Genomic DNA, 27,689 nt, shown 5'->3' on the forward strand with positions numbered 1-27,689 from the left:
TCTGTGATGTCTTTAACCCTGGCACCAGGAAGGCAACACACCATCCTTAAGTCCTGTCTGCTGCCACAAAAACCCCGGTCAGTTCCTCTCACTATGGAGTTTCCTAATACCACAGCTCTGTGCGATGTCTGACTCTTCTGCTCTGTCTCCACGCCAACTTTTGATTGACAGACCTGGCCGCCTCGCGGACTGGCAGTGTCATCTGTCTCTACAGTATCCAAAAGATTCAACTTGTTCCTGACAGGTACTTCCCCTGGGGTCTCTTGCACCTGTCTCCTCTCTGCCTTCCTCATCGTCTGCTCTCTTCTGGTACGATTGGTATAATAACCTCGCTGAAGGCCTTATCCAGAAAGATCTCGTTCCCTCGGATGAGCCTCAGGTCCTTGAGTTCTTTCATCAGTGAATTCTTTCTATGAAGCTATTGATAGAACTACAACAAAACATGGATTATTTTTGATCAGAGACATCTGGTATATCCACACAGCAGCTTCCTTCCTTAACTCTTGACTGCAGTCAAACAACTTCATGGCACTACAGTTAGTTCTTCTATAATGCGACGGTTGTGTTGTTGTGCAACCCCACGTTACAGAAAAAAAATGCTTTACCAACAGCGCTTTAGGCTTTGGCAATGTAATTTTGTTACAGCAAACACACATTTTAAAAGTTGGCGCTTTACAAATAGCATCCCTAATTGTCAGTTGTGTTACAGTGAATTCGCATTGAGGAAATGCGCATTATAACAGAACGAGCTGTATTAAGTTAGACAGTGATGTTGGAGCCATGCACAGACCAAATCCACTGATCCAATTTAATAACAACTTGCAATATGCAGCAAAAGGATTCAGTGTTCTATCTGCCATGGCTCCATTATCACCCTAAACTGTGCATCTCCTCGATCTCTTCCTTTAACTCGTTACAGCAGGTCAACTACTCAGTCTCTGAGCACTATCAGCCAGTCTAGCAGTATCTGTAGAAGGAAAGCAGAATTATGCTTCCAGTCCAGTCACCTTTCTTCTGAACTCAAAATTTTCAGTACCTCAAACAACTAAAAAAATCTCAATTACACAGAAAAAAAAAATCACACTTGCTAACTTTTGAACATTTCATTCATAAATTAAGGGAAGCAACTCTTGCCTCCACACAAAGCAAAAACTGGTGATTGTCAAATACTGAAGCAATATATTGATCCACCTAAGAAGCACAGCACACAGCCTTATATTACTAAGAATCAGAAAATCTAATCATAAGCCTCTTCTCTAAATTTGCAGGAAACTAGACCATCTAAAACCTACACTCAATTTTACAGAAGACTTATTTTGAATTTATTCCAGGAATGAATCAATTAGCTTTTTGGCAAGTCATTCAGCTCTTCTCAAATTTGTCTTCCAGTCTGAAGATGTGAAAATTTACAATCTTTATGTTAAGCAACCTGATCTGAACTCATTGCTTTTTGAGCCTGATGGATTAACAAAACAAAATGTGCAATATTAGGGTGCTGGTTGGAGGGAAGGGGTAGGCAAGGGGCAACAACAGCAATGGAGGAGAAGGGATGAAAAAAACATCCTTCCACTTCTGCAAAGAGCTGCAACAATTCCTTGAACATTGAGTTTCCTTTGAGTGTTAGGAGACCAGAGAAATAAGCAACAGCATGTCGACCACTGTCTCATATTTAAATATAACACTGATAAAATTACCTCATCTTTCAGAGATAATACTATATTTTTCCCTTCAGTACAAACTGTCAAAATGCCCTTTGGTGTCAAAATGAATTAACCTGAGCCCATTCTATTGTTTTGACGGCATACTTCCATTAACCTGTAAACAGAAGCACAGTGATTTTAAACAATAACAGTTATATTTTATAAGGCACACTTCTTAATCAGTAAAGACTCCTTTTGGATTGAAGTTCCTTCTTTAATTACCTAAAAGCATTCAAGTTGTGGTTGTGAACAAGTCAGTCAAAGCTCTACAAACCCACTCTAATTGAAAACAGCCATTTGAAAAATCTGTTCAATAAATATAGCCAGATGGTATTTCATATGCAGAAAGAAAACACACACAATCATACAGTAAACTCCCTCTATTGTTTGTGGGGCCTTGCTGTGTGCAGATCAGTTACCGATTTTCACTATATTACAACAGCAATAAGTAAAAATGTACTGTATTACTTGTAAAGCACAAAAGGGCCATGAAAGATGTTATATTATTCTTTCTTCTTTATTACCCATAAGATAAACATGTGTTTCTCTTACACAAAGCACAGAAATTGCTGGCGAAACTCAGCCGGTCTGGCAGTATCTGTAGAAGGAACGAAAAATTATGCTTCCAGTCCAGTGACCTTTCTTCTGAACTCAACATTTTCAGTGAAGAATGTTTGACCTGAAACATTGTCTGGCTAATCATGACCTGCTAAGAGTTCCCAGTATTTTCTGAACTGCTGTTTTGAATTTCACATTACTCAACTCAAAAATAACTGTTTAGAAGTTATTAATTTGGAAACCTTAAAGTTTGATGTCTCTGTTCTACAACCACTGCAGCAGTGTGAAATATCAAGAGTGCACAAGGAAATCTTGATTTCAAAACCACTTGGATCACTGGAAGTGCAACTTGGCTACAAAACTTTTATTTTTCATACATGGAGACTTTCTCAATTTAGGTTATGGCACTTCTGTAATACCGTTTAACTTTTGAATACGTACTGACAAACTGCTGCTACAGAGATATAATTAGATCCACATGTACCAATATATTCATGGATAAAACAGATTTTTTAAAAATAGTGAAAGTCCCGGTTTTATTACCTGTTGGGACAGATTCATATTCCTGTTTAAAGTCATAATTATAGAAAACAGCGTTCATTTTATAATCAGTTATTTGCTCAAGGACATTTCTGCCTGTCCTAGATCTACGAACCGGACCAGCAAAAAGAATGTACTGCATTACTCAAATATGGTGCTGGAAAAGCACAGCTGGTCAGGCAGTATCCGAGGTGCAGGAATTAGGATAAAGGGCTTTTGCCTGAAACATTGGTTCTCCTGCACCTCAGATGCTGCCTGACCTGCTATGCTTTTCCGGCACCACACTCTCGACTCTAATCTCCAGCATCTGCAGTCCTCACTTTCGCCCTGTATTACTCAGCATTTTAAATTCATCATAAATTTGAAAAACTGTTCTAAGCAGTCACATGTTCTAGAAGAAAATACTGAGACTAACAAAGCTTCAGTAGAGGTTCCCCTTTACTAGCTATTCAATTACAATATTAAAAGTGGAACTCAACTAATCTGGACTCCAAATGCACTTGTGAATAAAGCTCAAATTCCCCACGATCATTTATATTTTTTCTTTTCCAGTATTTACCAGATTTACTTTTGAAAACTACTGAATCTGTTCCTGCACTGTATAGTACAACATACAAATGCACTATGAAAATAAGGTTTCCTTAAGTTATCTGATTCTTTGTTTCACTTACCATAAATTTGGGTACACTGAATACTGATCAATTTAAAATGGGAAACAAGCCCTTAAGGTCTATCAAAATCACCTTGATCAAATCTCCCTTTAGCCTTTGCTTCATTATGGGAGAACCTTAATTTCTTCAAAATCTCCATTTCCTCAGTCTTCTCTAAGTTCCCAACATTGTTTCTATAGATAGAAGCACATAATTGGTCGCAATATTCCAGTCTGAATGTTTTATAAAGATTTGGCGGAACTTGATTGTTTTTGTCCTCCTCCATTTATAAAGTCAAGAATTTGATATGCATTTCCCGTGGTCTTCTCAACTTCTCTCTTACCAACTTTAAACATTTGTGTATGATATCCCCAAGACTGCATTCTTGCATTTCCTTTAAAAAGTTTTTAATTTAGATTTTATAGTGTACTATTTACTTTATATTGTGTCTCTTTTAAAGTTAATCACTTCATGTCTCTGCTAAAATTTCAAGTGTTATGATGCCTATTCTACAACGAGAAAATCTTTCTCAAGTACAGCCAGGAGGAGGATGCTCCAGAGATATCTCCTGTATCAACAACGGAGGCGGCGGAAGTGGGTACTGCAGATGCTGGAGATTAGAGTCAAGATTAGAGTAGTGCTGGAAAAGCACAGCAGGTCAGGCAGCATCTGAGGAGCAGGAGAATCAACGTTTCAGGCAAAAGCCCGAAATCTTGACTTAGCAATGAAGGAGCCCAACACATCAACATAAAAGCTAAGACTGAAGATCCTACATTGATCTTTCGTCCAAAGTGTTGAACAGATAATCCATTGCGATCTCCTCCTCAGGTCACCTGTATCACCAATGCCAGTTTTCAGTCAATTTAAATAATTCCAAGTGACATCAAGAAACAGTTCGAGGCACTGGACATTTCAAAGCATATGAACCCCTGACAATATTCTGGCAATAGCACGCAAGACTTGTGGCTCCAGAATCATCTGTACAACCTTAGCCAAGCTGTTGCAGTTCCAACACTAACATTCTACGCATCAATGTGAAAAAGATCCCAAGTATGTCCTGTTCACAAAAAGCAGTACATATCCAACCTGGCAATTGCTGATGAGTTAAGGCTTGATCATCAGGAAAGAAACGGAAGGAGTCATCAACGATGCTATCAAGCAGCACTTGCAAAAGAATAAACAGTTCACTGATGCTCAATTTGGCTTCAGCCAGGGTCACACAGTTCCTTGGTTAACTTTTAATTAAGATTTCCTTAAGTTCATTACAGGTTTGGTTAAAACATGGACAAAAGAAATTAATTCCAGAGGTGAGGTGAAAGTGAGTGCTTGTGACATCAAGGCGACAATAAACCAAGAATCATATCGAGGAATCAAGTAAAATTAGAGTCAAATGAAATTTGGGGACCTCTCCGCTGACCGGAGCCATACCTAACACAAAGGAAGACAGTTGCAGTTGTTGAAGATCAATCATCTCACTTCAAGGTCATCACTGCAGCAGTTCCTTGGTGAATTTCCAAGGTACAACTACCTTCATCAACTCATCAATGACGTTCCTTTCATCACAAGGTTAAAGTGGGAATTTTTGTTGATGATGCCCGAAGGTCAGAATCATTCACAGACTCCTCAGATATTGAAGCAGTCTGTTTCCAAATGCAGCAAGCCTGGACAACATCTAGGCTTGGAGAATAAAGTGTTAAGTAACATTCATAAGTGGCAGGCAACAACTATCTCCAAAAGAAACTATATATCACGCTTGATACTTAATGGCATTGCCTTCGCCGAATCCCTCAATATCAACATCTTAAGAGTCACAAAGTCACAGAGTTACACAGCACGAAGCAGACCCCCTCAGACCAGCTCGTTCGCACTGACAAGCTATCCAAAACTGATCTAGTCCCATTTGCTAGCATTTGGCCCACATTCCTCTAAACCACTCTTAATCATGTACCCATCAGTTGCCTTTTAAATGTTACACTGTGCCTGTTTCCACCACTCCCTCTGGCAGCTCATTCTAGACACACATCACATTCTGCATAAAAAAGTTACCCCTCAGGTCAATTTTAAATCTTTCCCCTCTAGTTTTGGACTCCCCTACTCTGGGAAAATGACCTTGGCTATTCACTCTACCCCATACCTGTCATGGTTTTATAAATCTCTGTGATGTCACCCTTCAGCTTCCAAGACACAAGAGAAAAAATCCCGACTATCCAGCCTCTCCTTCTAGCTCAAACCCTGAAATCCCAGCAATGTCCTTGTAATCTTTTCTGGACCTTCTCAAGTTTAACAACTTTCAGGGAGAACAGAATTGAATGCAGTGTTCTAGAAGTGGCCTCACCAGTGTCTTGTACAGCCACAAAATGATGTCTCAACTCCTAAAATCAATGTTCTGACCAATAAATGCTAGCATGCCAAACATCTTCACTACCTGCTACGCCACTTTCAAAGAACTATGCATCCGCATCCCTAGGTCTCTGTTTGGCAATACTCCCAGGACCATACCATTAACTGTGTCCTTGCATAGTGGCAAGAGTGTACATCTACAAGATGCAGTGCAATAACTTACCAAGAATCTTTCAACAGCACTTTCCAGAACTGCAACTGCTACCATCTACAAAGACAAGGTGCGTGTCAGCACAACAATCTGCAAGTTACCCTCTAAATCACCCCACCTAAGATACTGGAGCAGAATTAGGTCATTCAGCCAACTGAATCTGCTCCACCATTGGATCATGGCAGATACATTCCTAAATTTCATTCTCTTGCCTTTCATCTTACCAATCAAGAACCTATCTCTGTCTTCACTATACTCAATGACTTGGTCTTACAGCCTTCTGCAGCAATCAGTTCCACAGATTCACTATCCTCCAGCTGAAGAAATTTCTCCTCGTCTCAGTTCTCAAGTGTCATTCCTTCACTGAGGTTGTGCCCGCAAGTCCTTGTCTCTACTACTGGAGAAAATATCTTCTTTATATCTACTCTAACCAGGCCTCTCAGTATTTAAGAGATTCCCCCCCTTCATCCTTCTAATCTCCATCGAGTACTGATCCAGAGTTCTCAATGTTTCTCATGTGAGGAGTTCTTCATCCCTGGAATTATTCTTGTAAACCTTCTCTGGACCCGTCCAATGCCAGCACATTGTTCCTTTGGGGCTCAAAACTGCTCATAATATTCCAAATGCAGCCTCAGCAGTACATCTCTCTTGAAATGCCCTCTTGAAATGAATCCTGACATTGCATTTGCCTTCCTAATTGTCAACTGAACCTATATGATAATCTTAAGAGAATCATCAACTAGAACTCCCAAGTCCCTTTATACTTCAGATTTCCAAAGCCTTTCCACATTTATAAAATTGTCTATGCCTCTGTTCTTTCTACCAAAGTGCATAACCTCACATGTTCCCACACTGAATTCCATCGGCCACTTCCTTGCCCACTCTCCTAGCTTGTTCAAGTCCTTCTGTGGACGCCTCCTCAACACCAGCTATTCTGCCATCTAGCTTTGTGTCATCTGCAAACTTAGCAACAATGGTAAAAACAGGGTAAAAACAATGACTGCAGATGCTGAAAACCAGATTCTGGATTAGTGATGCTGGAAAAGCACAGCAGTTCAGGCAGCATCCGAGGAGCAGTAAAATCGACGTTTCGGGCAAAAGCCCTTCATCAGGAATACAGGCAGAGTGCCTGAAGGGTGGAGAGATAAATGGGAGGAGGGTGGGGGTGGGGAGAAAGTAGTATAGAGTACAATAGGTGAGTGGGGGAGGGAATGAAGGTGATAGGTTAGGGAGGTGGGTGGAGTGGATAGGTGGAAAAGAAGAGAGGCAGGTAGGACAAGTCATGGGGACAGTGCTGAGTTGGACGTTTGGGACTGGGGTGAGGTGGGGGAAGAGGAAAATGAGGAAACTGTAGAAGTCCACATTGATGCCCTGGGGTTGAAGTGTTCCGAGGCGGAAGATGAGGCGTTCTTCCTCCAGGTGTCAGGTGGTGAGGGAGTGGCAGTGAAGGAGGCCCAAGACCTCCATGTCCTTGGCAGAGTGGGAGGGGGAGTTGAAATGTTTGGCCAAAGGGTGGTGTGGTTGATTGGTGCGGGTGTCCCAGAGATGTTCCCTAAATCGCTCTGCTAGGAGGCGTCCAGTCTCCCCAATGTACAGGAGACCGCATCGAGAGCAACGGATACAATAAATGATATTTGTGGATGTGCAGGTAAAACTTTGATGGATGTGAAAGGCTCCTTTAGGGCCTTGGATGGAGGTGAGGGAGGCGGTGTGGGTGCATGTTTTGTAATTCCTGCAGTAGCAAGGGAAGGTGCCAGGAGGGGAGGGTGGGTTGTAGGGGGGCGTGGACCTGGCCAGGTAGTCACGGAGGGAACGGTCTTTGCGGAAGGCGGAAAGGGGTGGGGAGGGAAATATATTCCTGGTGGTGGGGTCCGTTTGGAGGTGGTGGAAATGTCGGCGGATGATATGGTTTATGGGAACTTCAGTTCCTTCATCCAGATCATTAAAGTACTACATGGATAGCTGTGTTCCAACACTGATCCCTCCAGAGCTGCCATCTTGAAAAAGACCATTTTATACCCTCTCTGCCTTCTACCAGTCAGACAATCCCCGAAATATGCCAGCACCTTACCCCCAACATCATGGGCTTTTGCTTTATTTAGCAGCCTCTTGTGTAGCACTTTCAAATGCCTTCTGAAACTCCAAACAGATCACATTCCCCTGGCTCTCCTTCATCTAAACATCCTTACTTGGAGCTATATCCCCTTTCAATCATTGTCATTAGATCCAAAATTTGGAATTCTTCTCCTAACAGCATCTTAGATGTCCCTATAAACCAAAGATAATAGCAGTTCAAGATGGCAACTTGCAACTACCTTCTTTGATTTCAGCAAGGCATTCGATAAGGTTCCCCACAGTAGGCTACTGTACAAAATGCGGAGGAATGGGATTGTGGGAGATATAACAGTTTGGATCAGTAATTGGCTTGCTGAAAGAAGACAGAGGGTGGTGGTTGATGGGAAATGTTCATCCTAGAGTCCAGTTACCAGTGGTGTACCACAAGGGTCGGTATTGGGTCCACTGCTGTTCGTCATTTTTATAAACGACCTGGATGAGAGCGTAGAAGGGTGGGTTAGTAAATTTGCAGACGACACTAAGGTCAGTGGAGTTGGGGATAGTGACGAAGGATGTTGTAGGTTACAGAGAGACATAGATAAGCTGCAGAGCTGGGTTGAGAGGTGGCAAATGGAGTTTAATGCGGACAAGTGTGAGGTGATTCACTTTGGTTGGAGTAACCGGAATGCAAAGTATTGGGCTAATGGTAAGATTCTTGGTAAGTGTAGATGAGCAGAGAGATCTCGGTGTCCAGGTACACAGATCCTTGAAAGTTGTTGCCACCCAGGTTGACAGGGTTGTTAAGAAGGCATACAGTGTTTTAGCTTTTATTAATAGAGGGACCGAGTTCCAGAACCGTGAGGTTATGCTAAAGTTGTACAAAACTCTAGTGCGGCCGCACTTGGAGTATTGTGTACAGTTCTGGTCACCGCATTATAAGAAGGTTGCGGAAGCTTTGGAAAGGGTGCAGAGGAGATTTACTAGGATGTTGCCTGGTATGGAGGGAAGGTCTTACGAGGAAAGGCTGAGGGACTTGAGGCTGTTTTCGTTAGAGAGAAGATGATTGAGAGGTGACTTAATACAGACATATAAGATAATCAGAGGATTAGATTGGGTGGACAGGGAGAGCCTTTTTCCAAGAATGGTGACGGCAAGCACGAAGGGGCATAGCTTTAAATTGAGGGGTGATAGATATAGGACAGATGTCAGAGGTAGTTTCTTTACTCAGAGAGTAGTAAGGGTATGGAATTCTTTGCCTGGAATGGTTGTAGATTCGCCAACTTTATGTGCATTTAAGTCGTCATTGGACAAGCATATGGACGTACATGGAATAGTATAAGTTAGATGGGCTTCAGATTGGTATGACAGGTCGGCGCAACATTGAGGGCCAAAGGGCAAGTACTGCGCTGTAACGTTCTATGTTCTCCAAGGCAATTCGGGATGGCCATTAAGTGCTGGCCCAACCAGTGATCCTTATATTCTCTGATTCCTTTTTAAAAGTCAGGGGATTTAATTTTTGAAGGATCTTTTAGATAGGTATTCAAAATAATAGGATAACTGTAGTCTACTTTAGAAAAAAGGGCATAAACTTAAGTTGAGGAGTAATTTTTTTTATGGAAGATCTAAGAATTTTTTTCCACTGAGTGTGGTAGAAATATGGAACATGCTGCTGGAAAGGGGAATGGAGGCAGGTATTCTCACAACATTTAAGAAGCATCTGGATGAGCACTTAAAATGCTTCTTCACAGTAGGCTTTGGACCAAGTCGGCCAATTTAAATTTTAAACTTAATGCTGATCACAGTCTGTGCACCTTCTCTGCTGCCGTAACATGGTATTATTTGCTCTGTTCTTTGTATGCACTTTGTATGGGCAATCTATACTGCATACAAAACAAAACTTTTCACTGTACCCAAGTACATGAGACAATAACAAATCGAATCAAGAGTGCAGGTAAACGGGATTAATATAGCTTGATGTCTGTGGTCAGCTGAAGGGCCTGTTTCCATGCTGTATGTTTCCATGACTACATTCTGTCCCAAATTGGAGATCAAACACTACCAAAACCAAAATCTTAAAAAGATTAAAACTCGACAGATAAAAAAAACTATAATCTAAATATCCAAACTACTTTACTATTCAACCTGTTCAGAGATGCTAATACACACCTCTGGAGCAAGTCAACTTGAATTTGAATATCTTGGTCCAGGGACAGGGACACTAATCACAACAGTCCCTCAGTTTCAATATTCATTTTTTAAAAATTAACTTGTTTTTCAAATCAACCTGTTCATAGATGTTATTACAGATGGGTGGAGCAAATGAGACTTGAACCCAGGCTCCCTAGTCCAGTGGTAAGGACACTCCAACTGCACAAGATGATCCTCTACCTAAACACCTTTAGATTAGATTACTTAGTGTGGAAACAGGCCCTTTGGCCCATGACCACATTGACCCTCTGAAAAACCCACCCTGACCCATTCCGCTGCATTTACCCCTTCACCTTACACTACGGGCAATTTACCATGGCCAATTCACCTGACCTGCACATTTTTGAACTGTGGGAGGAAACCGGAGGAAACCCACGCAGACACTGGGAGAATGTGCAAACTCCACACAGTCAGTCACCTGAGATGGGAATTGAACCCGGGTCTCTGGCACTGTGAAGCACTGTGCTAACCACTGTGCCACCTTTACATGCAACTTATCATCAACACCTGTTAGACCCAAGTACATTAGTGAAGCAATGACCAGAACATCTCTAGTATGAATACGCTACTGCAGCACATCTATTTCCTGCCAAAACAACAGAATATTCTTTAGTGATATTTCTGGTTAACAAAATGATTCATTTACAGTAAGGTTTTAAAAAAAATAATTTCAGTCAAGTAACATATAACTTAAAAACAGAACACAGCAAAACATTATTGTCAAATGTTCAACGTTAAAGCAAGCATGAGTGTTGAAATGCCACAATTAAATCAGTTATTTCCAGAAAAGCGCTAAGGTCCAACTACCACATAACTTGTTTCCAAGATCAGAAGCATCCTCAGGCGGCAAAGTTGCCGCTCCCAACCAAACTCCATGCAGTCTAGCAGTTTAGGTTAAAAAGATGACCCACCCAGATTTCCAACCAAAAGTTTGTCTCCACCAACACAACAGTGTTTCAGCTGCTATATCCCAAACGCCTCGCTTCCACCGTAATGAGAAATCAACAGGTTTCAACCGGAGACATGCACATCGCTCGACTTAACTACTGACAACCACAGACCCGCCTAAACAAACTTCTAAAAAACAAAGCTTTCTACGAGTTTAAAAAAAAATAAAACTTCAAAATCAAATGGACGCTGGACTATCAGTAACAAGCGTTCGATACCAGACTGGGCTCCTAAGTGCTGTGTAACTCGAGCTCGAGGATACATTTGCGGCCTACCAAGAGGCGGATTCGCGGTGTTAAATTAACAAAGCAACGTGTCTTTGAACAGCTTGAATTTTGTTACTGGTGTGTGAACAGATGAATGTTGCAAGCAAAACACGACGAATTAATTCGTTACCATAGATCGGACGCAACCTCCTGTCATTGGGATCTTGCACATGGCTACGTGCCGCCATGATGACTCTAAGCTCCTGCACATGCGCACACCCACCCGCTCCTCCGGCTAATGCGCATGTCTATTGCTGGACATGGTGCCGGCCCAGACACATGCGCAGTGACGTCCAACTTGTCAATGTTCATTTGTCAGCCGGAGGTAAGAAAGTTATATGGGTTTAATTTAGAATAGCTAACCCATCTTTTTCACTTTTAACTTTTCTTCTGTCCTAGCTTGCTATTTTTTTGTTGACCGTTTCATTATCTAAGGTATAGACAGGATAGATCGAGTGAATCCTTAGAAGGGTATAAAGGAAGTAGGAGTATACTTAAGAGGGAAATCAGGAGGGCAAAAAGGGGACATGAGATAACTTTGGCAAATAGAATTAAAGAGAATCCAAAGGGTTTTTACAAATATATTAAGGACAAAAGGGTAACTAGGGAGAGAATAGGGCCCCTCAAAGATCAGCAAGGCGACCTTTGTGTGGAGCCGCAGAAAATGAGGGAGATACTAAATGAGTATTTTGCATCAGCATTTACTGTGGAAAAGGATATGGAAGATATAGACTGTAGGGAAATAGATGATGACATCTTGCAAAATGTCCAGATTACAGAGGAGGAAGTGTTGGAGTCTTGAAACGAGTAAAGGTGGATAAATCCCCAGGACCGGATCAGGTGTACCCGAGAACTCTGTGGGAAGCTAGAGAAGTGATTGCTGGGTGTCTTCCTGAGATATTTGTATCATCGATAGTCACAGGTGAGGTGCTGGAAGACTGGAAGTTGGCAAATGTAATGCCACTGTTTAAGAAGGTCGGTAAAGACAAACCAAGGAACTATCGATCGGTGGGCTTGACCTCAGTGGTGGGCAAGTTGTTGGAGGGAATCCTGAGGGACAAAATGTACATGTATTTGGAAAGGCAAGGACTGATTAGGGCTAGTCAACATGGCTTTGTGCGTGGGAAATCATGTCTCACAAACTTGATTGAGTTTTTTGAAGAAGTAACAAAGAGGATTGATGAGGGCAGAGCAGTAGATGTGATCTATATGGACTTCAGTAAGGCGTTCGATAAGGTTCCCCATGGGAGACTGATGAGCAAGGTTAGATCTCATGGAATACAGGGAGAACTAGCCATTTGGATACAGAACTGGCTCAAAGGTAGAAGACGAAGGGTGGTGGTGGAGGGTTGTTTTTCAGAGTGGAGACCTGTGACCGGTGGAGTGCCACAAGGATCAGTGCTGGGTTCTCCACTTTTTTGTTATTTACATAAATGATTTGGAAGCGAGCATAAGAGGTACAGTTTGCAGATGACACCAAAATTGGAGGTGTAGTGGACAGCAAAGAGGGTTACAACAGGATCTTGACCAGATGGGCCAATGGGCTGAGTAGTGGCAAATGGAGTTTAATTCAGATAAATGCGAGGTGCTGCATTTTGGGAAGGCAAATCTTAGCAGGACTTATACACTTAATGGTAAGGTCCTAGGGAGTGTTGCTGAACAAAGAGACCTTGGAGTGCAGGTTAATAGCTCCTTGAAAGTGAAATCACAGGTAGGTAGGATAGTGAAGAAGGCGTTTGATATGCTTTCCTTTATTGGTCAGGGTATTGAGTACAGGAGTTGGGAGGTCATGGTGTGGCTGTACAGGACATTGGTTAGGCTACTGTTGGAATATTGCGTGCAATTCTGGTCCCCTTCCTATTGGAAAGATGTTGTGAAACCTGAAAGGGTTCAGAAAAGATTTACAAGGAGTTTGCCAGGGATGGAGGATTTAAGCTATAGGGAGAGGCTGAACAGGCTGGGGCTGTTTTCCCTGCAGCACCTTATAGATGTTTACAAAATTAGGAGGGGCATGGATAGGGTAAAAAAGGCAAAGTCTTTCTCTGGGGTTGGGGAGTCCAGAACTAGAGGGCATAGGTTTAGGGTGAGAGGGGAAAAATATAAAAGAGACCTAAGGGGCAACTTTTCCATGCAGAGGGTGGTACGGGTATGGAATGAGCTGCCAGAGGATATGGTGGAGGCTGGTACAATTGCAACATTTAAGAGGCATTTGGATGGGTATATGAATAGGAAGGGTTTGGAGGGATATGCCCTGGTGTTGGAAGGTGGGACTAAATTGGGTTGGGTTATCTGGTCGGCATAACGGGTTGGACTGAAGGGTCTGTTTCCATGCTGTACATCTCTATGACTCTATGACTCTTTCAGGGCTCTGTCTTCACCTCCTCCATTCCCCACCACCGCTTCAGGGGAAAGACCATGTTTTCCCCATCTACTAATAACTGTGGTGATGAGTCACCGAACCTGAAATATTATCTCTGCTTTCTTCCATCATATATTGCCAGACCTGCTGAGTTTCTCCGGCAATTTCTGTATTTGTGTCAGAACCTTCTTTTAGACTCATAGAGATATACAGCACAGAAACAAATTCTACAGTCCAACTTGACCATGCCGACCAGATATCCTAACCTAATCTAGTCCCATTTGCCAGCACTTGGCCCATATCTCTCTAAACCCTTCCTATTCATATACCCATCTAGATGCCTTTTAAATGGTGTAATTGTACCAGCTACCACCACATCCTCTGGCAGCTCATTTCATATACACTCCACCCTTTGCTTGAAAAAGCTGCTCCTTATAGGTCCCTTTTAAATCTTTCCCCTTTCATCATAAACCTGTGCCCTCTAGTTCTGGACTCTCTCACGCCAGAGAAAGAGACCTTGTCTGTTTACCCTATCTATGCCCCTCATGATTTTATAAACCTCAATTTCCTCAAACTTAGAAATTATATCCAGCTCTAATTTTGACAAAGACAAAACCCATAATGCAAAACATAATTCAATTGCCTTGTTTACTTTATGTGAATTTTCCTTGCATTTTCAGTTTAATATCCATCAACAAAGGTCAATCGTGAGTTTTAACATGGATTAAGGAGAAGAGGATGAGAATTTATTTTCACCCATTTGGGCCTCAGAATTCATTATTTGAAAAGTTGTCAAACGAGAAACTCTCATTGCATTTAAAAAATGCATAGATTTGCACTTGAAGTGCTACAAGTGCGAATGAGGATCAATTGCATTAAAACTGGATTATTATCTTTCAGCTGGCACAGACATAATAGACCAAATGATGTCCTTCGCTGCTGCAAATTTGTTATACTTTGGCTTGTTTTGTCTCCACCACAACTGTTGACTCTTTTGTTAGGTACTGTTTCAAGAGCTGTACATCACACAACGATTCTAAACTCTGAACTTGGCTGAGTTGTTAGCATCCTTATTTCTCTGTAAGAAAGCCTATGTTAATACTTTGGTACGTACCTAAACTGAGTTGACACCCAAATGCAAGACAGAGTAAGTGCTATATTATCTTTGGAATAGACACTGAACTGCTGAGAAAAACTGTGCAGCTTTGGGTTGTTGGCAGCAAACATATAGAGTTTCTGTTGGGTGTGAATGGTGTGTTTACCATTTTCATAAAAACAAAAGGGGCAGTATGCTGTAGGCAGAGTTTATTTCTACTTCAGTCTCAAGTTTCATCATCTGATTTTCATAAGTCAAAAAGTTATATCATAGAAATATAAATGTTCCTTTTTGTGTTTTTTTTTCAATACCAGTGCACTGGCATATTTGACTGTACAATTTCTTGATTGGACTGGCTTAATTGAACAGATGCTTTTGTCATATCCATTAATGGTCTTTCCAGTCCTCAAGAGGGGGAAGGTCTGTATTAACCTTGACTGAATCTCAGATTGATTTAATCAAGAAAAGTAATGGGAGATAGAACTTTGTCAGCCAATTCCAATAGATGTATGTCAACAAAATACAATGTTTAAATGAAGAAGAAGAGTGGACTAAGAATGGATCGTTGCCATTGATTAGATTAAAAAACAATGAGAACTGGGGCCATGCTAAAGCAATCCTATGGAGAATCAACCATTTGGACATTGCAGAGAGGTCAAAGACAGCTCTGATTTCCTCTTCTGAATGTTAAAATGTCATAGAATATAATGGGCCACAACAATACCTAGTGATCTCAACCTGCAAATGCATTATTCAGACACCTATTTGCATTAGAAACTCATCATAACTGATGAAATAAGCATTTTACAAAAGAGAGAATTAAATTGTTTGTAGAATACTTAAAAATTCTTCATAGCCATCAAAATGTTTTCGCAAAAGAATCATTATGAGGTGGGGAAACATACAGCAGCAAATTTGACCATATCAAGGTGCTACAAAAAGTAATGGCCCTCTTATTTAATAAATGATGTATTGTTGAGGAATTTCAGCGAATGTTCACTGAGTTTACTCCTGGGAGGAAGAGGCTATCTTATAAAGAAAAGGTTGGGCCTATATTTATTGGAATTTAAAAGAATAAGTAGTGCTCTTATTTGCAACATATGATAATCTGAGGAGTTTCACAGTGCAAATTGTTTCAATCTTAATATAAATGTAATGATTAATATTCAACTTACATCATTTGATGTTAACACCTGAGATTTTCATGGATGTTTTAAATTGTTTTAAAAAGAACACAGCTGACTAAAATGGCATTTGAGATCTCCTGACAAGCCCAGGCAACCCCAAATGGAATTTCAAGTGCTAACTGCCCTGGAACTACCATTCTAATTAAGAATCGGTGAAAGTAAAGTGAGTGATGTTTCAAGAAATTTGCATCTCTTTGTTTACTCAAATTTGCACGATAACATCAAATATTGAAAATGAAAGTTTACCTGAGTGTTCAGCTTGAAAAAGGCAATAGAGCTATACTGGGAATATAGAAACAAATCCATCTAGTACCTTGCTTTGAGAACAAAGGAATGAGAAAGCAACATGTACTGAACACAGTCATGCCTGACTAAGTTGATTGACTGGTTGACTTTATAATTAAAGTGTGTTAGTTATGTACTAAAAAGGAAACAAAATAATATTTATTGTGACTCACTGCAAAGGAAGTTGTGACCTGTCTTCAGTTGGTCTCCAAAAGATACTGAAGTGTTTCTCCTCATGTGATGAGAAGGAATTTGCTGCTTTCGTTAGATCATGAATTCATGACACTGAGATTTAAGCTGACTAAGGGAGTATTGAACAAAAGAAATCTGATTAAGTGTACCAAACAATGAGTTTACTCAACCTCTGTGCAGTTCTCCATAGTAATGAGATTGGGACAACATATACTAAACAAGAGGAGAGGCTGAACATATACCACCTTCACTGTCTCAGATATGGTCTCAATATCTTCAGTAGGACAAGATTATCACTCAGTGGCTTTGGAGCATTTTAATTTTATCAGATTACACTCATTACTGAGCCAACAGCATCTACTTTGGTTCAATCATGTCCATCAGATGTTCCAAATACTCTTCTTTAAAATAAACTGGGGACAGGGTCATGACCTGACCTTACTTCTGCTTCAAGGCCATCTGCAAATGATACGTGAAGATGCCACATATTGACACAGATCAGAGGGATGTAGTTACTAGTGACTCTGAACACTCCACATGGACTGTCTAGAGGGAGTTTGGACAAAGTGAAGTGAATAAGTAAAGTCAGCTGGTGTAGAAGAAGGTCCATAGAAAACTGAAGCTTCAAATCCTGCATCTTTCCATCCCCTATCTCTTTCCAAAGCAAATGCAGCAAAGACTGCCATGCCAGAACAGAACTCCTCAGCCACACCAATGTTTAACATAGTGTTGAACAACCAATGGAAAAACCATTTGCTTCACACGACAAAAGGCATCCAATAGAGAGTCAAGGGCTGTAGGGAACAGACAGGAGAGTCAAGTTAAGGTCAAGACCAGATCAGCCATGATAATATTGAATGGCAGAGCAGGTTTGAGGAGTCCTATTGCTTACTCCTCCTATTCCTTATGTTCTTATGAGGTAAGTGATCAAATAATCTTTTTCTCTTGGTATTGGATAACAGCTACGGGAAAGCAAGATTTTGCTGTTTTACTCTGAATTGTACCATAAGATCTTTTCCATCAATCTAAAAGGGTGGATGTGACCTTTGTTTAATAAATATTATGTGCTCAAATCGTAGGCTGGAATTGCATTCAAGACTTTTTGATAGAGAGGTGAGTATTCCACCATTGAGCGAAAGATAGTGTATACATGCAAAATGTAAAAGCATGATCAAAAGCTATAACAGAACAAAGACATTGTGGACATGAAATGTGTATGTACAGTCTGCATATTTCCTGTCATGTGTCCATAGTATCTCCTTATCTTTCTGACCTCTTGGTGGACTTTGACAAAGTCAACCATATTATTCTCCTTTACTGTCCAGCTCAGTGGTACTGCATTCAACTTGATTCAATATTACCCATCCAGCCATAATCAGTCGCGTCTCCAGCACTGGTTTCTTTTCCTGTTCTGCAAGTGTAATCTGAAGACCCCAAAGAATTTAAGGGTCCCTCCTCTTCAAGAAATGACCCTTGGTGACATGTTCTGAACTTAGAGGAAAAGCTTTCACATGTAAGGTGTTAATACTCAACTTTATCTCTCCACCATTTTTCTCACAACCTCTAGAAAAAGTCAAAATGCTGTCTGATATCTCATACTTGTTAAGCCACAATGTCTTTATTTTAAATGTTGGGAAGGGCATAGCATTTCCATTTTTCTCCTCTTATATCTTCCATTGTATTTACATTGATTCCATCCCTCTGTCTGACCACTATCTTGCCATCTTTTTTGAGCTCAAGATAAGGTTTCTACTCTGTATACTCCACCATAAAGGAGCCTACTTTCAACTCTGTAAAATAATATCTCAATTCAGCTAGTATTGAAATCCTCACTTAGATTAGCTGATCATGACTTGAATACCTCTACAAAACAGAAAGCATAGTGAATATCGGTTTAATTTTATTCACTATCTCCATACTCCCAATATTATCTTAGTTGTTACCGCCTACATCCAAAGTTTTTTGTCACTTCCATGCTCTTATGGATGATCTCCATTATCCATAAACTTCAGGTGACCCAAATTCTGTTGACCATTCTTCACCAAGTCCTACTCATCATGATCAAAAGCAGTATTTATGTCACACTTCTAAGGGAGTTAAATGTTCTCACAGGCACAAAGTAAAACAAAGTTTGACACAATCACATAATGTGGCATTAGGTCAGATAATCAACAGTTGAGGTTATAAGGAGTGTCTGAAAGGAGGAAATTGAAGTAGTGAGATGCAGAGGTGCAGGAAGATATCCAAAGCACACATCCATCACTCTTGTTTTTGCTGACTTATGTTCGTTCTTGATTGTCAATGCCTTCAATTTAAAATTTTCATCCTGAAATTCCTTATCCATGTCTTTTTCACCTTTGGGCTTGACCACTTAAATATTTTCCTGGTCACATTCTCATCCTGTATTATCTCTCAATTTCAGCTACCCGCTATCCTAAATAGCAAAAAAAATCCTACTCAGCATTTCCCCTGCTAATCTAGGCAAGTTGATCTTTCTCTTCTGAAACCTCCAGCAGTCAGATTGCGGCAGGCAGTGGTTACAATCTGCTGAGTGGACACCATGGAAGGGTGTGTGTGGATCGTTTATCATCTGGTGCCTCGTGACATGCCATGTCTCTTTCTGAACAAAGTCAAAAATTACCAGGATATAGTCTAACAGGGGTTTATTTGAAACTGCAAGCTTTTCGAGACCCGCTCCTTCCTCAGGCAGCTAGTGTCTGATGTATTCTCTCTCTCTCTCTCTCTCTAGCTGCCTGAGGAAGGAGTCGAGGCTCCAAAAGCTTACGGTTTCAAATAAACCTCTTGAACTATAACCCAGTGTTGTGTGATTGTTGACTTTGTCTACCCCAGTCCAACAACACAGGCACCTCCACATCTTTCTGAACAAAGACATGCAGTGCCTTGCTGGACTGACTACCTTGCTCCAGCTTCTCCACTTTGGGGACCTATGCCTCCTGTACTTCTGCTTGTCACTGCATCTCTTCCCTATTTATCTATTTGAAGTCCCTCATAGCCAGGGTCATCTCCTGCCTCGGCTTTGCTGGTGACTGGAAACTGAATTCAGCAGTAGATTAGATTAGATTAGATTAGATTAGATTAGATTAGATTAGATTACTTACAGTGTGGAAACAGGCCCTTCGGCCCAACAAGTCCACACCGACCCGCCGAAGCGTAACCCACCCATACCCCTACATTTACCCCTTTACCTAACACTACGGGCAATTTAGCATGGCCAATTCACCTGACTTGCACATCTTTGTGACTGTGGGAGGAAACCGGAGCCCCCGGAGGAAACCCACGCAGACACGGGGAGAACGTGCAAACTCCACACAGTCAGTCGCCTGAGTCAGGAATTGAACCCGGGTCTCTGGCGCTGCGAGGCAGCAGTGCTAACCACTGTGCCACCGTGCCGCCCACCGTGCCGCCCACTGGTCTCCAGTAGTCCTCCAACTGCCCTGGTCTGGGTGTCTCTCCTTAATCCACCTGCAGTGTTGTTGAAGTTTGGAATTCGCTGTGTACCCTTATAGAGCTCATTGAGATGTCTTGTTCAGTTCTGCTGGGGGAACCCAAGCAGCAACGTTAACAATGATCCATCCAATGTGTCTGCAATATCATCTGGGGAGATTGAGAAAAGGTTGGTGCTTGGATGGATAGATGCTGGCATACGATATGAGAGGCAGAAAGTGTTGCAACCATTGATTAATAGTGGTGCTCAATACCTGGTTAATGTAATTGTTGCAGTGGGATGACAAGTGTTATTACTCGGGTGACAGGACATAAATGTGACCGCATCCCTGCAAGAGCAGTCTTCCCCTGCTCAATCAAGTATTCTTTCCTTGATATTCAGCACCCCACATCTGTCTTACATGTTCACAAATTTTCTCTTGTAATGCACTAAAGCAGCTGAATAAATAAAATGCAAGTGGATGGCATGGCTGTTAGGGCTGGTGCATTTTGTTATGACACGGCAGTGAACCCCTTTGTTAATTATACCAAACGCCTTGAAAATCTCACTTTATCTCATAACCTGTTAATATATGAGTGACAGAGAACTCCCAAATTTCACTATTTAAAGAAAATAACATCTATTTATTTTTTAACTCAAAAATTAACATTAAACAACAACTATTCACAACTGTAAGTCACCCTTTTATCTTAACTGCTTATTACCTGCCTCCAACTCTCTAACAACACGCTGTTCCAATAAAACATTTATTAAAATTACATCAACTTAATTTCAAAACCACACAACCACTGTCATCTTCTGTGACTTCACTCTTCTGGCTGCTGAATTCCCTCAGTTATCTTCTTTCTTTTTACTGCAAATATGTTTCATATGAAAAGGCACCTTTGATAGAGAGTGTTAACTAATTTATTGGATTTGTCTCGATGGCAATTGCTTTCTGACCAATTTTCAAAATGCCCACATTTTTATACCCCCGACATCAGATCATCTGATTGGTTCAATGTTGGCAAAACAATAAATTAAAACTCGACAGGGTTTTAGTATCCTGGGGCAAAAATTAAACTGATTGGTTAAATTTGAATTGTTGTCAAAACAGCAACCAAAACCCAGGTATCCATTTCATAGCCCAATGTTGCATATTTTTAATTTTCCAGTACACTCAGGGACTGCCATCTAGTCATATACAAAGGTGCTTGTAAGTTCAAAAGCATTCACTCTCTCTTAAAGGTACAGTACATGGCTTCAACTTCATAACAATATGGAGGAATGGTGCTAAAGTGTTCTGAGGGAATATTGATGCAGTGCAGAGGCAGAAGGTATGCTACATGATAGAATAGGGGTAACGAGAGCAAGTGGGAAAGGTGTTTTAGGCGACAAGAGTGGGTGTTTAGAGTATAAGCATTGGTGGGAGGTGGATGGACAGGCAAAAATGAGTGTGAGGTAGCAGAGGACACAGTATTGCATTTTCCCTGGTGGAATGGAGATCATTGACTTTCATACTGCACTGCTGCACAATGCTCCTCACCCTGGAAATAGAACTGACCCGGCTGGTGACCTCTGACTATGCAGTTCTGGTTGGGGGTGGGGAAGGTGAAACAACCTCTGCTGGTCCTCCAGGAAGATAACCCCTTTACATTATCCCACACACGACGAGAGACCTTATTGTCTCTCTGAGGGGAACATGGTACCGGCTTCCTCTTCTATACCATCTCTCCTCATCCCTTCCACAGCCAAGCAGCACAGCTTTCAGATGGCAGAACTCTTGCAGGTGCACAGCAGGCTTGGGAAGATGGTGTGGCCTTTGGGAGGACCTCCACTGAGCGTGAATTGCTCCAGCAATTGTGCATGGCAAGATGAATGGAAATTAGATGTGATTCTAGAACTGAGGCCAAGATACAGCAAGACATCTTGCTCTGTCTTATGGAAGAATCATTTCAAAAAACTTGATGCACCTTGCAATTTACAGCCGCATGAGTTCTTTTCAAATAAAAAATTATAGTTGGAGAAGTGCGAAGTGATGGATATGAAGTTGAACCTTGTGATCAGCAGAAAAATGAAGTAGATAAGTGAACACAGGTTATGCTTTTATCATTGCTTTATCAGGATTATTGCTTCAACTAAAAGCAAAATTAGAGTCGTGGAATCATACAAAACAAAGGAGGCCCATTGGCTCATCAAGTCTGCACCAACCCATCTAAGTTAATCCAAATTTCCAGCATTTAGCCCAAAGCCTTGAATATTATGGCATTTCAGGTGCTCAGCCAATTACTTTTCAGAGTTTTTGAGGTTTCCTCCCCTCTCAGGCAGTACATTCCAGATGAGTGTAAAAGGTTTCCCTCAAATCTCCTCTAAACCCTTGCCCTCCTCCTTAAAATTGTGCTCCCTTCAGCTGATTCATGCCCCTCACAATCTTACAGACCTCAATCAGGTCCTCACCTCAGTCTTCTCTAAAGAAGTCTATCCAGCCTCTCTTCACAGCTAAAATGCTCCAACCAAGACAACATCTTGGTGAATCTCCTGTATACCACCTTCAATGTAATCACATACTTCCTATAGTGTGGCAACCAGAACTGCACACAGTACTTAAACTGTGATCAACTCGGAGTTCTGTATAGCTCCAACATGACATCCCTGTTCTTATACTCTATGCCATGACTGATGAAGGTAAGTGTCCCATAAGCCTTCTTCATCACCTTTTTTTTCCCTGTCCTGCACCTTCAGGAATCAGTGGACAAGCACACCAAGATTCTGTGTTCCTATGAAGTTTCTCATGTTTTTAGCTGTCAAGTAATCTGAGTTTGAGGCTTAATGAAAAGATACTGATAAAGGTTCAGAAATTCTATTAAAATTTATGGACAATGTTTATGAACTACGGACAGACTTTGATAAATTTAGAAAGCAGGATGGATATTCTCCAGATCAATATATAATGAATTTTAACAGTTTAAAATCTGAGATTGCAGAAATTCTGCTTTAAGATTCATGAATCTTTAATATGTTGGACTGTGCTAAAATGTCAAGTATGGTTAGACTTCCTTAGTAAGTGGAGTTAGATTTTCAGAAAAAGATATACTTTTGGAACAGATGTCAGCTTTCATAAAAAACATTTCTGGGAAAACATTCATTTCCAGTGCCCGTAGTACCTCAAATAGGTTATTCAGCAATAACAAAAAGAACAGAGGATTCAATTGGAGTGGCAATGCAAGATCCCACCCAGATTCAGATCAAAAGTGGCAATACTAAAGGACAATCATGACTAAAAGTCGTGAAGGTGTGGCAACAGGAATTAGATAACTATAATTGAAGAATGATTTCTGGAAACACCTGGCATATGGTTAACAGGTGTTTTAAATGTGACTTAAAATATTGTTATGGAATAAAATGAAATATCAAGCTTTTCAAAATTACAGACAACATAGAAGTTTCAGAAGGATAAATATTGTGATCCTGATCAGGCTGAGTAATTGTACCAGTGAACGACGTTTCAGTTCCTGATTAAATGGTTTTATCCCAGACACATTAAATTGCTCTGTGATGGATAGTGGATGTGCATTCACAGACTGTCTAGCTTTAAATAACAATTACCAAAGTAAGGCCAAGGAATTTGAGAGTTTTGCATATTTTAGGTTTCGGGATGACAACATATTGAAAGCACTAAAAACAAGTTCTCTACCACATAATTGGGGTAAACCACTATATCAGCACAGACATAATGTCAAGTGCAATACCCTTACTTCTTAAGCAGTCCACCAATGAAAAAGGCTGATATTTAACTGGACATGAAACATGACAAGGTCATTGTGTTTAAAAAGTTTTTTGCAAGTTTACAGTTCTCACAATATAGACATCATTTTATTCCTTTTAACAAGACACAACTTCTCTGATCAAAATATTAGGCAGTTATTAGCATCAGGACATAAGAACTTCAAGGCAAAAAGTTAAATTATCTTTAAATTATATCAGCAGTCTGCCCATCCATTTTCTCACAGGTTAAAAATTCAACTAAAGAATGCAGGAGTAAGGAATGATTAGTAGTTTACATGTATGGAAGGGATCAACAATAAATGTAATATGCGTAAAATACCATGGCCCATAATGTGTCTCCCTTCAGCAAGAGACCTTAATAAAGTTGAAGTATTGGATTTAAAGGTATTGGGTAAGGAGATGTATGTTATCAATTTGCAGTTGGCAGATGCCAACTAGTTTTGGTCAGTCTACAATAATATATAATAAAGAGTAAAAGTGTATAAGGTATAAGGTGGAAAAAAATGAATGGGGAACAGAGGGCAGGTACCAGTTAAATTCCTAACTTATAATGGTAGGGAACTTGCCAATGATGAATTTAGGACGAGGTGTAAAAACATGTGGTCATGAAAATTGTAGCAAAATATCCCTTTAGTAATGGTCTGTGTGAAAGAAATCATGTGGTAATAGATGCAATGCTTTTTAAAATCCTTGCAGACCAACCAAATTGTAAATGAAAATCTGCCCTGGTATATTTATTACAGGAGGTTGGGCATACGATACACACTGAGTTGATTTTTTTGTGGGCGGAAATCCAAAAATGTCTTTTGTAATGAATGGGTATCCCCAGCTTGTGGAAGAAAGTGTAATGAGTTCTATTTTTTATTCTTAAACAATTTTCTTTCAGTAACATCTCTTATCCTTTTTATTCTTAAACTATTCAAAATGGTGCCGGATTGTGGTGACTTTTGAAGCTTTTCACCATATTTTATTGTTTTATTCACTGTAAAATGCAAGTGACAATAATTAATTAATTAATTAATTAATTCATTCATTCATGCTTTCTTTCTGAGTACCTGAAGAAAGCCTTGCAGGCAGGGAGAAGGACATTCATTAAGATTGATGTTTCAGGGCAAATCTGACAGGCCTTAATGCCTTAGAAATCAATTTTCACCAAGTGGACATGATATATTACAAAAGACAAGGGTAGAAAGAGTGGAAGTTGGGGTAGAGTAATCATAGAAAAACATTTTTAGTGTCTGGCAACCAAAGGCCATGAATTACATACTGAGAGAACAAGTCATAGATGCAATCTGTGATTTATTTCACCATTATACTAGCTGATAACATTTACAGCACAACACCAAAAACTTTTATGGAGATTTTACAAAACAAGATTTACACCAGTCCAAGAAAACAAAGAAATAAATGGATGACCTTCGAACATTTTGAAGCTCAGTGGTTAGCACTGCTGCCTCACAGCGCGAAGGACCTGGGTTTGATTCCAGCCTTGGACGACTGTCTGTGTGGAGTTTGCACATTCTCTCCGTGTCTGCATGGGTTTCCTCCGGGTGCTTTGGTTCCCCCCCACAGTCCAAAGAGGTGTAGGTTAGGTGAATTGGCCATGCTAAGTTGCCCATAATGTTCAGTGATGTGTAGGAGTGGTGCATTAGTCAGGGGAAATGTAGAGTAATAGAGTAGAGGAATAGGTCTGGATGGGTTACTCTTCAGAGGGTCTGTGTGGACATGTTGGGCCAAATGGTCTGTTTCCACACTGTAGGGATTCGATGATCTATGATCTAAAAGAGTAGAATTTAAAATTGAGAATTTAGAAGAGAATATGTTTGTGTGGATGATCAGGGAATGGGAATTGTCTGGATATGCAAACCAGGAGGAGAGAAGAACCTTGGACAAACTAAATGTGTGGAGTTTATAATCTGGTGTCCCACGCCGATATATGGACAAGGGTCCAGAGGTAACAATGGACTGAATGACTGTTTCACCAATTATGAGCTGAGGCAGGGATGAATTTAGGAGCTGTTTTGGAGGGAGAAACAATAACTCTTGGTGATGATTCAAATATCTTCTTGAATTGATCTCAGACTCCATTATATGAAGGATATTATTAAGCAGGAGAGGGTTCAGATGAGATTTACCAGGGTGTTGTCAAATGGAAGGTAGGAGTTATAATTAGAGTGTGGATGAGCTGGGTTTTCTTTCACTGGAGCATGGGAGATTGAGAAATGACCTTATGGAAGTTTACAAAATTATGAGGGGTATAGACAAGAATAATCTTTCTCCTCGGATCTGAGCTTTAGGACTAGGGGAGCATAATTTTAAGATGAAAGGAAAAAATTTAAAAAGGACAACCTGTTTAAAAGGGCAACCTTTTTACACAGAGAGTGGTTCATGTATGGAATGAACTTATAGAGGAATTGGTGACTGTAGGTACAGTTACAATGTTTAAAAGACATTTGGATAAGTACATGAATAGGAAAGGTTTGGAGGATTATGGTTCAGGCACATGTAGATAGGACTAGTTTAGTTTGGGATTATGGTTGTCATGGTCTGATTGGACTGAAGGATCTATTTCCTTCCTGTATGACTCCATGATTCTATGAGGCACCATGAAATTTGTATACACATACATTGGACTGTTATGGGGAGCAGATGAAAGGCTGATTGTACATAGAAAATGTGATGAGAGATGCAGGACAAGACTATTTGTCTCAAAGAACAACAACTGAAAATTGACATCAAAGTGGCATATATGCCAAAAGGGACTAGTGACTCGAGGAATGCCACTATTATAGTTTAGCAGGGAAAGCTACCAGGAACTACAAACATTGGTTAAAGGTACAAGATGAGGCATATGATCCATGGATTGGCAAACAAGGTAAAAATACAAGTTCTGAAAGTGGACCTGGAAGTGAACATGACTTGAGGAAAAAAAATTTAAACTTCTGAAAGGAATTCTGATCATAGGAGGGAAAAATCTTATAGTGGTAGTTCAGAACAAGATAGGAGGTTGAATAGAGGTTATAGTTTGACAAGTTGGGAATGCTGTGAGAAGGTAAGACCTTATGATCAAGATGTTTTAGTGGTTACAAACAAATTAGAATATGTTGATAAAGGATGCCAAACAAGAGGAATTAAAGTGCTGGTAAAAATATGGCACATAAAATGAGGTATCAGATAACTACCTTTATCATACTGTTGGATATGTACAGTAAGAATACTCCCTAGTGAAACCTACAACACTAAAGCCAGACTAGTATCTATGGGGTTTAAAGAAAAACTTGTTGGAGTAGATTTCCTTAACTGCAGGAAATATAATCTTGAAGATCTTCATAATTCTTTTAGCAACATAATCCTGGGCAAATACTTCCATTGGTATAAAAGCTGCATTATTGCAGGGTGAAAACTTTCAAAGGGATGGAACCACTTAATGTAGCAGGTGATAAAGAAGGGAAGCTATGGAAATTGAACAAATGTGATTTAGGTTGAAACATTCAGTCTGATTGCTGAAAGCAAGTTACATTCAACATAAGGCAGATTTAACAGTGTCCCACTGGTATCAAAAGAGAAACTAGTATCTTTATGAATCACAATTACGATTTTCTGTGCAGAATTTCGATGGAATTGGTGCAATGTGTAACAGATAAAATAAGCTGGGAAATTAGAAGAAGTTGATATTAGAAGTCTGAATCGGGGTCTTTTGTGTTGGACATTATGCAGAATACGTCAGGAGAATATTTGGATCAAATCTTATTTGGAAAGCATAAAACGCATCCGAATAAAATGGGTCAAGTCTACAGAGAAAGATTGCTTTGCATCGAGGAAAGAAGCAGACCAATTAAGAAGTTTGATCGGACAATTAACTT

The 27,689-nt window shown here is 40.4% G+C and overlaps 1 protein-coding gene across 3 annotated transcripts in view; it reads right to left on the minus strand.

Moving 5' to 3' along the window:
* The window catches only part of naa25 (N-alpha-acetyltransferase 25, NatB auxiliary subunit), a 98,454-nt gene extending 86,784 nt beyond the window's left edge, over window positions 1-11,670 (minus strand). For 2 of the 3 annotated variants that reach the window (XM_043715557.2, XM_043715554.2), the window contains exon 1: window positions 11,607-11,670. In XM_043715557.2, coding sequence (XP_043571492.1) covers window positions 11,607-11,664 — 58 coding nt within the window. In that variant the 5' untranslated portion in view covers window positions 11,665-11,670. The remainder of the gene's footprint in view (window positions 1-11,606) is intronic. The other variant, XM_087999960.1, reaches the window with a different exon arrangement.
* Window positions 11,671-27,689: the final 16,019 nt, after the last annotated feature.

Source organism: Chiloscyllium plagiosum, unplaced genomic scaffold, assembly GCF_037043375.1.
Source record: "Chiloscyllium plagiosum isolate Xiang-an unplaced genomic scaffold, Cpla_swu_hap1 HiC_scaffold_24, whole genome shotgun sequence".
NCBI classification, from domain to species: Eukaryota; Metazoa; Chordata; class Chondrichthyes; order Orectolobiformes; family Hemiscylliidae; genus Chiloscyllium; species Chiloscyllium plagiosum.